The sequence below is a fragment of the Quercus robur genome, chromosome 2 (genome assembly GCF_932294415.1).
Source record: "Quercus robur chromosome 2, dhQueRobu3.1, whole genome shotgun sequence".
NCBI lineage: Eukaryota > Viridiplantae > Streptophyta > Magnoliopsida > Fagales > Fagaceae > Quercus > Quercus robur.
This window is the reverse complement of record NC_065535.1, coordinates 30,672,317-30,683,599: the sequence shown is the minus strand read 5'-3', so window position 1 is coordinate 30,683,599 and position 11,283 is coordinate 30,672,317. Positions and strand designations below refer to the sequence as shown.

At 36.2% G+C, this 11,283-nt stretch overlaps 1 protein-coding gene across 2 annotated transcripts; it reads left to right on the top strand.

Annotated features, from left to right (window-relative positions):
• The first annotated feature begins 673 nt into the window (after positions 1 to 673).
• LOC126713297 (uncharacterized protein At4g10930) lies at positions 674 to 10,508 on the top strand. 2 transcript variants are annotated; one of them, XM_050413021.1, is made up of 15 exons: positions 674 to 785; positions 1,036 to 1,148; positions 1,973 to 2,058; positions 2,549 to 2,639; positions 2,820 to 2,869; positions 3,363 to 3,432; positions 3,643 to 3,752; positions 3,973 to 4,038; positions 4,483 to 5,120; positions 5,262 to 5,348; positions 5,512 to 5,602; positions 6,162 to 7,452; positions 7,539 to 7,613; positions 8,685 to 9,794; positions 9,979 to 10,508. In XM_050413021.1, exons 2-15 carry the CDS (start codon positions 1,074 to 1,076, stop codon positions 10,201 to 10,203), a joined length of 4,065 nt encoding a protein of 1,354 aa, XP_050268978.1. In that variant the 5' UTR covers positions 674 to 785; positions 1,036 to 1,073; the 3' UTR covers positions 10,204 to 10,508. The 2 variants fall into 2 exon arrangements, with proteins under 2 accessions (XP_050268978.1, XP_050268979.1); XM_050413022.1 differs by lacking the exons at positions 674 to 785; positions 1,036 to 1,148; positions 1,973 to 2,058; positions 2,549 to 2,639 and having other exon boundaries at positions 3,647 to 3,752.
• Positions 10,509 to 11,283: the final 775 nt, after the last annotated feature.

Sequence of the window (11,283 nt, the reverse complement as noted above, 5' to 3'; positions counted from 1 at the left end):
AATTTTGTAGGAAAACGTCGCTATAGGGCCCAAAAACGTCACTATAGGGCTTAAAAACGCCACTATAGGGCCCCTTGAACCTGTTATGGGGACTTATAAAAAAAATTTTGCAGGAAAACGCCGCTATAGGGCCCGAAAACGTCACTATAGGGCCCCTTAACCTGGTATGGGGGCTTAAAAACGCCGCTATAGGGCCTGAAAACGTCACTATAGGGCTTAAAAACGCCACTATAGGGCTCCTTGAATATGGAGCGACGGTGGATTAAAAAAACATGGTACTCGAGCTCACCAAGCTCGAGTACCAGAAAAAGTGGTATTTCCCTAATTATTTCCGAAATAGTGCTCTGTTGCTAAATATTTCAAAAATTAATGCTAATGGGCCATTTTGGCCTGCTGGTAAAAAAAAAAAAAAAAAAAACGCTTGAATCAACCAGACGCAGACGAGGCAAGCTCAAAATGCACTTCCCAAACGCATTGGGTTTATAAGTCAGTAGCTCGTTTAAGGTTGGGCTGCAAGCTGAGTGTGTAACTACATACTATGGGCTGGGCTTAACCCAATCTCTTCTAATAAGCAGCCTGCTACTCTACATTGAATAATAGTAATTCATGAATACGTTTCTAAATTCCTATTAAAAGAACGTTTCGCATAAACGAAAAAGCCTGAGCTCGAAAGTCGAAACCTTGGTCGTAGAATTAGAAATTTATTTATATATATGTATCCTCTAACTTCTTCATCGTCTACATCAAAAGAAACACAAACAAATGGTTCTTTCTCTCAGTCCCAGGTATAAAAAACACACTCCCATTTTTGTTACCTATATACCCTCAACTTTTTGCTTATTCCCCATTTGACTCTTTCAAAATTTTTTTTTTCTTTTTTCCAAGCTTCAAGAGCTTGATCTTCAAATTCCATGAAAATCTGACTTTTCCCATCAACAATTTTCAATTTTTTTTCCTGGGTTCATTTTTTTTTTTCAACTACTTTTACTTATCAGTAGCTTACCATCTTTTATTTATTTATTACTTTTTTATTAGAATTTGATTTGGGTTGGCAAGTTGTGTTGGGTTTGAAAATGGAGGTGGAATTTGTTACAAGTGGCATTGCAGAGGAAGAGTTCTTTGAAGTTGATGATAATAGCAATAATATTGTAAGCCCATGTTGTTTTGCCTTATTCTTTAAGTCGCAATTCATGAAATAGCTAAAATTTCTGTTTCTGTTGCATTGAATTTTGTGATATCTATTTTTTTGATTCGGTTATACTTGGGCATTTGGGTGGGTGGTGAGTGTCTAGTAACAAATCTCTAGTTGTCAAATCTTTTCAATTTAGGGGAACAAAGATCACTAAAGAAGAAATAGACATATGGGTCTTTTTTTTCTTTAACAAGTAATAGATTTCATTAATAAAAAAGTGCAATGGGGTGCATAAGCTAACCTAGGTACACTGGAAGTTCCAATTAGTTTTAGGACTCTAACAAGTTTGAAGACAAGAGTAAATCAGTTTGCAGAATCCACGTGTTGAGGGATCTTAAAAGCAAAAAGTTTGAGCCTCATTACCGGCAGCTGAATCCTCTTGGAATGCACTAGTGTACAAAAAAGGAATCAATGACCAATTCATATCACCCTAGTAATGTCATAGTGAAGGAATAAATGATCCATGGTCTTCCCATTTGATTTACACATGCAAGACCAATCCACAATGCTTTTAAAATTCAATGAATAGCTTCCTGAAAAATCGTATAACCTTTGTAACATATTTAGGCAATCTTTGCTCTGTGAATTATGTTGTTCTCAAGCTCCATTTGCTTGCTGTGTTGCACTAGTAAAAAAATGTGAAGCTTATGGAACAATTTGTTGGATTGCATTTATTCTGGTACTTATGGATACTCAAGCTTAGGTAATAGCTATTTATTTATGATGTCTTTTTTCTTTTTTTTTTTAATCTAAATCCAAAATTATTTATAATGTGGAAAGGAAAATGCTAATTTTGAGGGCGGAAGGTGTGGAATATGTATGGATGTTGTCATAGACAGAGGGGTTCTTGACTGCTGCCAGCACTGGTATGTATCTCCATATTCCTTTCATCACTTATGATTGTTGAAACATGCATTCTCGCAGAGTTTAGTTGAGTTAAAAAGCCCAGAGATTCTTTAGTTGGATGTTTGTGCTTATGAAATTTATCTTCCTTTATCCATGTTTATAGAACCCTTTATGGTTTGTCTATATAGTCAATGATAGTGCTAGTTTTTTTTTTTAATTATTTTTTTAAATAAATAAATAAACACACACACACACACACATATATATATATATATATATCTTTTGTGCATTCAGATTGAGGAAAACTATGAACTCTTCATTTCTATCAAATTATATTTGCATGGGGGCTTCAAGTGATAATACAGTGGTAATGGCATCCTTTGTGGTATCCCATGTCTGTGGTTTGAACCCCACATATTCCCTCTCCCCCACTATCCACCTATCAAGTTATATTTGCTTGGACATGTAGCAAGTTTGACTTCATTATCTGGCATCATCATGTGATTTCAGGTTCTGTTTTCTATGCATTGACAATTGGTCTACCATCACAAACTTGTGCCCGCTTTGCCAGAATGAATTTCAATTGATCACATGTGTTCCGGTTAGTGTTACAACATTGTTGAAGACTTTTTTTTTTCATTGGTTGCTATTACTCTTGCTGTAATTGATATACATTCGGAACCTTATTTGCCTATTTTCTATTGAACTTCTATTCAATCTGTAATTAAAATTTGGTGCCAAATGGAAGCCAAAGTTTAATTAGTTTCATTCAATTATGAAGGTCTATGATACTATTGGTAGCAACAAAGCTGATGAAGACTCATTTTCCAGGTATTAAAAAATTATGCACTTTGCTTGTGTTGTTTTGCCTGTCTCATAGCTTTGTTCCTCTTGGTTTTGTAGCTCCACATGATACTAGCATTGCTTCCTGAAAACTTAAGACTTCACTCTAAGACATTACTTTCTTGTAATAGCAATTCACTTTACCCGTTATCTTATTCGTTAGTCATCTTTGACTCAAAGCAATATCGCTACACTTATAGATGTTAATGGAGCCTCAAAATCAATTAATTGTGATAGAATTCTTGCTATGGGTCTCCTCTAATAGTATAGTTATGAAGCTCCTTTTGTTAGAAGAGATTGAAATAGAACATAGAAAGAATTATAGCTTGCATTACACGAGTTTGAGTGCCATGTGGACAATCTGTGGCCCATAGAACTTATCATATTTTATTATAAATAATGATGAAATTATTCATGTTTTGACTGTGCTTTTGTTTTCAGCACTGATGAATTGTCATTTTTTGTCTGTTCATATATGCAGAGATGATGAATGGTCCATTGAAGGGAAGAATAATACTCTCTCTTTTCCGTCCTACTATATTGATGAAAATGTAATTATCCTCCATATGTAATCTCATAAAGTTTATTGAAATGTTTTGAGGTTTCTGAGATTAGTTGTAGCTTTTGTAAAAGATCTGACCTCTCATGCCAGTGTTATTGGCACATTTACCATATAAACTCAAGGCTGCCTTCCACACATTTTCATTTTGTAGAGGCATTTACATCTTAATCTCTTTCTTATGTACTTTATCATGTTGTAGGCAGTTATCTGCTTGGATGGAGATGGCTGTAAAATTCGAAGTGGATTAGCAACTATTGAGGGAGATTCCAATCTTGATACATCAATTGCTTGTGACTCATGTGATATATGGTATATTTGATCTAAATAATTTGATTACTAAGGTCTTACATATACATTGAATGACATTTAGGGATTTCTTCCCTTCTCAATGTGGCTTAAGTTGAGATGTGAAGTTTCAGTAGGTTGATTTTCCTAAATATTTCTGTGAACAAGTTGTGAAATTTCTTATTCTCTTTGAAGGAGAAAAAAGCATCATAACCAATTTTTTCTTGGTTTTGCATGGAGTTAGGTATCATGCATTTTGTGTGGGATTTGATCCGGAAGCCACATCTGAGAGTACCTGGTTATGCCCAAGGTAAGTTTTCAGAGGATGATTGTTTGTTGGTTGGTGCTGGACTGTTGGTTCCCTGGCTAAGTCTAAAAGCTAATGGATTTTCTTGAGGTTCACATGTGTTATTCAATTAACTAGCATGCATTATGAATCTGCAAACCCTCTTAAATACCAACTACCTCTCTGCTTGGAGTATAGTTAGGTAACTAACAATCGTCAATACTGCCAGGTGATCATTAACCACCGCATCTATGGCTTAGAGATAAATAACCTTGTAACTGTTTCATGATCATCTGATGTTGTCAAGTAAAGGTCTCCTTAAGTTAAAAATAATTATTGCAGCTTTGGAGCTCCACATGTATTCTAGGCTTGAACCATGGATAAATGGAAATGTCAAAAATGTGTCTTTTTCTAAATGTAGCTTCCCTTTTCATTTCTTTCAACATTCTTGCTTGTGGATTATTGTAGATGTGTGCCACAAAAATCAGATGTAATTTCAATACAGAGGCCTGATAATCAGGGTGGCTCCGAAAATGGTAATAGTGAATGTTTCATTGAGGATGCTTTATCTGGAAAGGTATCTGTTTCTGTTGCTGATGCCGGAGAAACAGCTCTTGTGGTCTCAATGGTTGATGAAAATCAATGTACTGGAGAACCAAATGAGAACTTTTTGTCAATTGTCAAAGTTGAGGACTTGGAAACTGAAACGTTGCTATTGACTTCCGATGCCAATAGTTACAAGGCAACTGTTAAAGTTGAGAAGGACTTGCAAACTGAAACATTGATATTGAGCTCTGATGCCAGTAGTCAAAAGGTGGAAACACTGTCTGGGGGGAAGACTATCATTCAACCAATCTTTGATGCAAAGGAACTCGAATTGTCCTTATCACGTGATGCATCCTTTATTTCAGCTTCTAATTCCTTGGTGCTTAGTGAGTCGAAGACAAGTTGTGCTGAGAAAGCAATGAAGGAACTAAGAAGCAATAATGGCATTGAAAATCCTTCAAAAAAGTTTATTAATGAGTCCTCTACTGGAAACAGGCTATCTGAAAATGAATCCAGTATAGGCCTTCATCTTGGTTTATCTGTAGGCGCTTTTTTATCTGGTAATTTTGTGTGTACAACTTTTCCCTACCATTACTTTTATAGCTACAATTCCATCATTATGATAGCAGGCAGCTGAAAGTATATACATTCTTTGTGTATTTGAGAGCATCTCATTGTTATCAATTTTAATGTGTTTCTAGTTGATGAAAAAAAGAATGATGGAATTGAAGATCAAGTTGCTGAAGATGTCCAGCAGCAAATTCCTTCAGAAGATTCTTTGGAAAAAGGTTTGAAAGTGGTTTAGGAATATTTCCTTCTTCTTCTTGTTTATTTTTTGGCCTTTAATGGGCTGTAGAAAAGCTAATATATTTAGCAAAGGTAGTTTAGGTTTTTAGTAAGGCATTGATATGAGTATCCTGTTTCATTGCCTCATTGCTGAAATGTTTTCAGTTGACAAAGTTGAACTGGACAAAGTTGAACTGGATGCTAATAAGGATGCTGCCAGAATGGTTGGTGTAAAGAGAAAGCCTACAGATTGCAGGTAACTTATTGTTCAAGTCTCCATTGATTCTCTCACTGTTCTTTGCAGTAAGTTCTTGTAACTATGTTACCCAAGGACTTGTTACTGCTACCCCCATGTCAAAATTTTCCAGTGCTGCTTGCTTATTTCCAGGTCCAGTAATCCTCATTTATATTCTGCATTGTGTTTCTGCTCTTCATTGAGGTTCTTAGGCCTTTCAGCTTGCAGAAACATGGCTTTGTAGGATACATGAGGAAAAGTTTCTTTTATTGCTGTATTGTGGTTGTTTCATCTTTATTAAATATGCCATGTTGCATTTTAAACTATGCTTAATATTTTTGACGATTCTTGAATAGTAATTCAGAGTGGGTGGTCGCCAAATTTTATCATTTATCTTAAATTATTGTGTTGCTGAGTGGTCTATTAATGTATCCTATGTTCATCTCTTTAAATGTCATTTTCCCTCTTAAACACATGCTTGTTTGAAATGAATATTGTGAAAGCTTTATGTCATTCAATGCAGGTAGTATCAAATTCTGACTATTCTTTTATGTTGTCTTTCTGATTTCTTTACAATAAGCGAGCAAGTGTGTATGAATACTGATGATGGAGATACCAAACACAAGATTGTGACAGAAGTTTCTAGAAAGAAAACTAAAGCTGAAGGGAGGATTCAACAGTTGGCTAAAAGGGACAAAGTCAATGCACCTGTGTCAGATAATTCTCAGAAATTCCCAACCCCAGTAGCAGATCCCAAAGATGACAGGTTGAAACATCATCAAGATAAGGAAGATGCTACCTCTGATATAATGAGCATAGTTCGAGGGGCAAAACATAGACCTTCCAAGGGGCTTGGACACCCAAATCCAGCTGATAAATCATTGATAGAACGAGAAAATATGGCTGGCTTACGAGTGAAAAAGATCATGAGGAGAGATTCTGAGGACAAGGAGTCATCCATGGTAGTCCAAAAACTAAGAAAAGAAATAAGAGAAGCTGTCCATAACAAATCCTCAAAAGATTTCGGGGAAAGCCTTTTTGATCCGAAGCTTCTTGCTGCCTTCAGGGCTGCTGTAGCAGGACCCAAAACTGAACCTGCTAAGAAGTTATCACCTTTAGCTGTAAAGACAAAGAAGTCAATGTTACAGAAGGGGAAAGTACGTGAGAATCTAACAAAGAAGATATATGCATCATCCAATGGAAGACGAAAACGTGCTTGGGATCGGGACTGTGAAGTTGAGTTTTGGAAGTATCGTTGCATGAGAGCTACGAAGCCTGAAAAGATTGCGACTTTGAAGTCAGTTCTTGGCCTCCTAAGAAACAGTTTGGATAATTCAGATCAGGGGTCTGAATCACAGGCCACAAATCCAATTCTTTCCAGGTTGTATTTAGCAGATACATCTATATTCCCAAGAAAGGATAATATCAAGCCTCTTTCAGCTCTTAACGTTACAGGCAATTCAGAGCAGAATAAAGAACAGCTCATTTCTTCAGAAAACTGTTTGAAGTCATCTCTTGATAGTAATACTATGAAATCCACAGAATCAAGTAAGGTTTTGGCAAAGGCTGGACTTCCTTCATTTGAAAATAATGAAAACAAGAACATTGTTCCAACCTCAAAGAGTGAGGTTGCTTCTACTTCTAGCAAAGTACCTTTAAGCAGACGCCTAGAAGGGCCAACCATTTCTGCATTAAGTGACTCTAAAGTTAATGCTCAGAAGCAGAGAGTTGGTAAATCTGATGATGTAAAGAGTGACAAAAGAAAATGGGCCTTAGAGGTCCTTTCAAGGAAAGCAGCTGCTGCAAGCAGGAACTCAAGAGATGATTCAAAGGAAGACAATGTAGTGCTTAAAGGAAATTATCCGTTACTGGTATGCAATAGTTTGTTTTCTGAAAGGATGTTTCATGCCTTTAAACTTGTTTTGATACGATTCCTTTTTCTGACTGGTGTGAGCAGGCGCAACTACCAGCAGACATGAGACCAGTACTGGCACCCAGTTGCCATAATAAAATTCCCTTATCTGTGAGGCAGGTATGCTGTAATTTGCTGTCTCCACTTGATCGTAATCAGGCTGAGTATATGTCCTACCACAAATGGATTATCTTTCTCCTTGGATTATTATTGAAGTTGCCTTTTTCTTTTTTGGATAAGTAATGAATAAAAAGACTTCATGTTTACAATGATGAACACAGAGAATCTTAAAAAATTACACTAAATATTTTAATGTAAAAGACATTAAGCATTTAAGTTTCCTTTTAATGTAAAAATATTTGGGAATGGAAATAAAAGTTATTTTTCTGTTTGACTTTGGATAAAAATTTAGAAAAGCTGAAAAGGATGTGGATACTCTTGTAACAAAATTGAGAAAAAATTGTGCCCCTAATCCTTACTAGGCATTTTTATGGTAGATTTTGTTCATTACCTCCTAACATAGAAGAAATCACAATCTCCAACTACATCAAACCAATGCTCCCACCATGTGGAAGAAATCAGAATCATCAACTTTTCAATACCAATGCTCCAGCCACTAACACCACCATACCACTATGCAGTTCCCAGTATCATTTCTGCTCCCACTGCTACTGCCACCTCGAGTACCATCACTACCAGTGCAGTACTGCTATAACACTGCCAACACCAACTCAACCACCTTACATCACCAATTCTATCTTTGTTGTTTGCTACTCATCACCACCACTGCACCACCACAACTGTGTCAACGCCAACTTGTCACTACCATCCCTACTTCTGTAAGTTGTAAAGAAAATCTTCCAAAAAGAAAAAAAGAAAAAAATCAATTCCATAATTTGTTTGCTTGGAATTGGAGCAGTTAGGATTCATGGTTTGTTTTTATATAAATGGATTTGGAGGCAATTTTAACAAAGACTTATGCCACAGTAAAACAAGGATTTATTTACACAACATTATTGGATTTCTAAACCACATTCATTCTTTTATATTAAAACTGTCCTCACTGTGGTTTAAGTTTTCTATATATCAAAATCATCTCTCACTAGCAAATGTTATACTAGTTCTTTTCTTTATAATACTGGAATTGATTTTTCTGGTCGTTTAGACTCATCGATGACATCTGCTATACAGGCACAGCTTTACCGCCTGACAGAGCACTTCTTGAGGAAGGCAAATTTGCCAGTCATTCGCAGAACTGCAGAAACAGAGTTGGCGGTTGCAGATGCAATTAATATTGAAAAAGAGGTTGCTGATAGGTCAAACAGCAAATTAGTATATGTAAATTTATGTTCCCAGGAGCTATTGCATCGTTCAGATAACATTAAGTCCAGTAGAGCCACTGAATCAAATACCTCACCCTTGTTAGAAGTCCCTGCTGATGGATCTGAAAAAGCTACCACCGAACCTTCAACTGATCCTGTAATTTTAGAAGCATTGAGAACTGCGGGCCTTGTGTCTGATTCTCCTCCAAATAGTCCACAACCAGAAAAGCAAGTCCTCGATGATGTTCCCTCCAAAAGAGAGGAAGAACTGGATAATGTATTTGACATGGCTTCTCATCCAGAACTGGATATTTATGGTGATTTTGAGTATGATTTGGAAGATGAAGACTACATTGGTGTAAGTTCAACAAACATCTTTAAGATACCACCAGAAGAAGGTGCCTCAAAAATGAAAGTGGTTTTCTCTACGCTTAACCCTGAACGGTTGAATGATGGTCTAAATTCCGATGATCATGAAAAGTCAGGGAATGTTGAAGCACCAAAGGACTCCAACTTGCCCCAGAATCATAGTGATGCAGGAATCAGAAGCGCTACCATAAAGGGTGAGACCAATGATTCTTGTGTTCCTCCAGAACCTTTAATCAATGAAGACAGTGAAGAGCCTTCAATTGCAGAATGTGAAGAGCTATATGGCCCAGACAAAGAACCACTCATTAAAAAATTTCCTGAAGTAGCTTTACGAAAGCTATCTGGACAGGTTGAAACAGTAGCTCTAACTGAGAACAAAGATCCTATAGGAAATGAAAATTGTGTGTCAAATAAAATGGTGAAAACATCTGAAGTCAGGAGTGAGAGCTGTACAGAGAACATGCTTGTTGCTGCTGTTGATCCCGACTCTCCTGGTGGGAAACATTCACCCAACCATTTTCAAACAGGGGAAAATGTTGAAAGTAAGGAGAAGAAATCTAGCCTTGAGACTAACAAGCAGTCTGACAGCTTCAATCATGTATTCAAGAAGGTAGTAGAAGACCCTCTTTTCATCATCTCTTTGATTTCATGTTCTTATCTTTTCCGTTCGTTTTTCTCCGTGTCACAGCTCTATGTAAATTGTTCCAGTCTTCAGTTCTGTCCATTACTTGTTCTTGTTTACCACCTTTTCTTCTTATAGATTTTAGTTGATCAGTCACACTAATTCTGTATAGGTGGAAGCCTACATCAAAGAACACATCAGGCCACTGTGCAAGAGTGGTGTGATAACAGCTGAACAGTATAGGTGGGCTGTGTCAAAAACGACTGATAAGGTTATGAAGTACCACAGCAAATCCAAGAATGCTAATTTTCTCATCAAGGAAGGTGAGAAGGTGAAGAAACTGGCAGAGCAGTATATTGAGACAGCCCAACAGAAGGACAAAAGTGAATCTTCATAACTGCGGCTGTTTTCATCTTTCTCAAGTTCTGCATATTTTTGCACCCCTCTTTAATAATCTGTAGATAGTTATGGGGTCTGGTCCAACACAGCATTAATATAGGCATTTGTATAAAATGAGAGTCGCTAGAACTTTGACCCTACTTGATAACTGGGTAGGGCCGTTGGCTTGGCCTGAACGTAAATTGTATGGTAGTGCCAACTGCCAAGGAGACATAGCTCCCTTACTTTATGCCGAGTTGCTTGTGCTAAAAAAACAGAATTTAATATGAAATTGTAAATTGCAGTTGAAATTTTTTAAAACAATCTGTTGGATGAGTTACGCTATGTAGTTTTTAATGAAACATGTGTGAATTTTCATGTATAGTTACCATAAAACTAGTTAGTGTTTCAACTTTAAGGAACTTTGGGGCAAAGAAAGTTACAAAAATCCCATGTAGGGAATGAATTTGATAGCCATGGGATCTGATTGCCATGATTGGAATCTTTAATATAGTCGAAGGTTTAGTGAGGAATTTTTATACTAGAAAGCCTATGGACAAAAAATTTTACTCCCAATTGAGATAGTAGATTGTTAGTGGTAGGTAAAAAAGTGATATTAGTAGTAAGTTCAAATAATAACCAATAAAAGTTTGTTAACTCAATTGTTGTGATAAATGTTGTGCAATTTTTTGTGTGCGTAGAATTGCTCTTTTTATACCTCTCTAACTCTCTTCTTAGGTTGGCCGTATGTATACTATTCTTGTGTCCTTCAGTGTCACATGTTCCGAGGTCTTTGTAACTTGTTCTTCTAACACCTATCCATTCAAATTCTCTTGAGTCTATCAATTGTAGCAAAGTGGATGAGAATCTATATATATAATAATAGGTAAAACTGAGATAAACTCAAATTAGAATTCCAAATTAGAATTCCAATTTTGCGCTATGTGTCATAAATTATTTATTGTTAAAGAGTTTTATTTCTTAGTTTTAGAATCAAATATAAGACCACATTATAAATATTCATCCAAGTGAGTTATTAAATACAAAAACCAAAGAGTCTAAAATAAATGAATTGTAAAAAAAAAGTGCTTCACAATAA

What these genes read in the sequence shown, in the direction of transcription:
- LOC126713297 (XM_050413021.1), top strand. Translation starts at nt 1,074, where the DNA reads ATGGAGGTGGAATTTGTTACAAGTGGCATTGCAGAGGAAGAGTTCTTT. An exon ending in ATGATAATAGCAATAATATT is followed by an intron (nt 1,149 to 1,972) that starts GTAAGCCCATGT and finishes TAATGTGGAAAG; the next exon opens with GAAAATGCTAATTTTGAGGG. An exon ending in AGAAGATTCTTTGGAAAAAG is followed by an intron (nt 5,349 to 5,511) that starts GTTTGAAAGTGG and finishes AAATGTTTTCAG; the next exon opens with TTGACAAAGTTGAACTGGAC.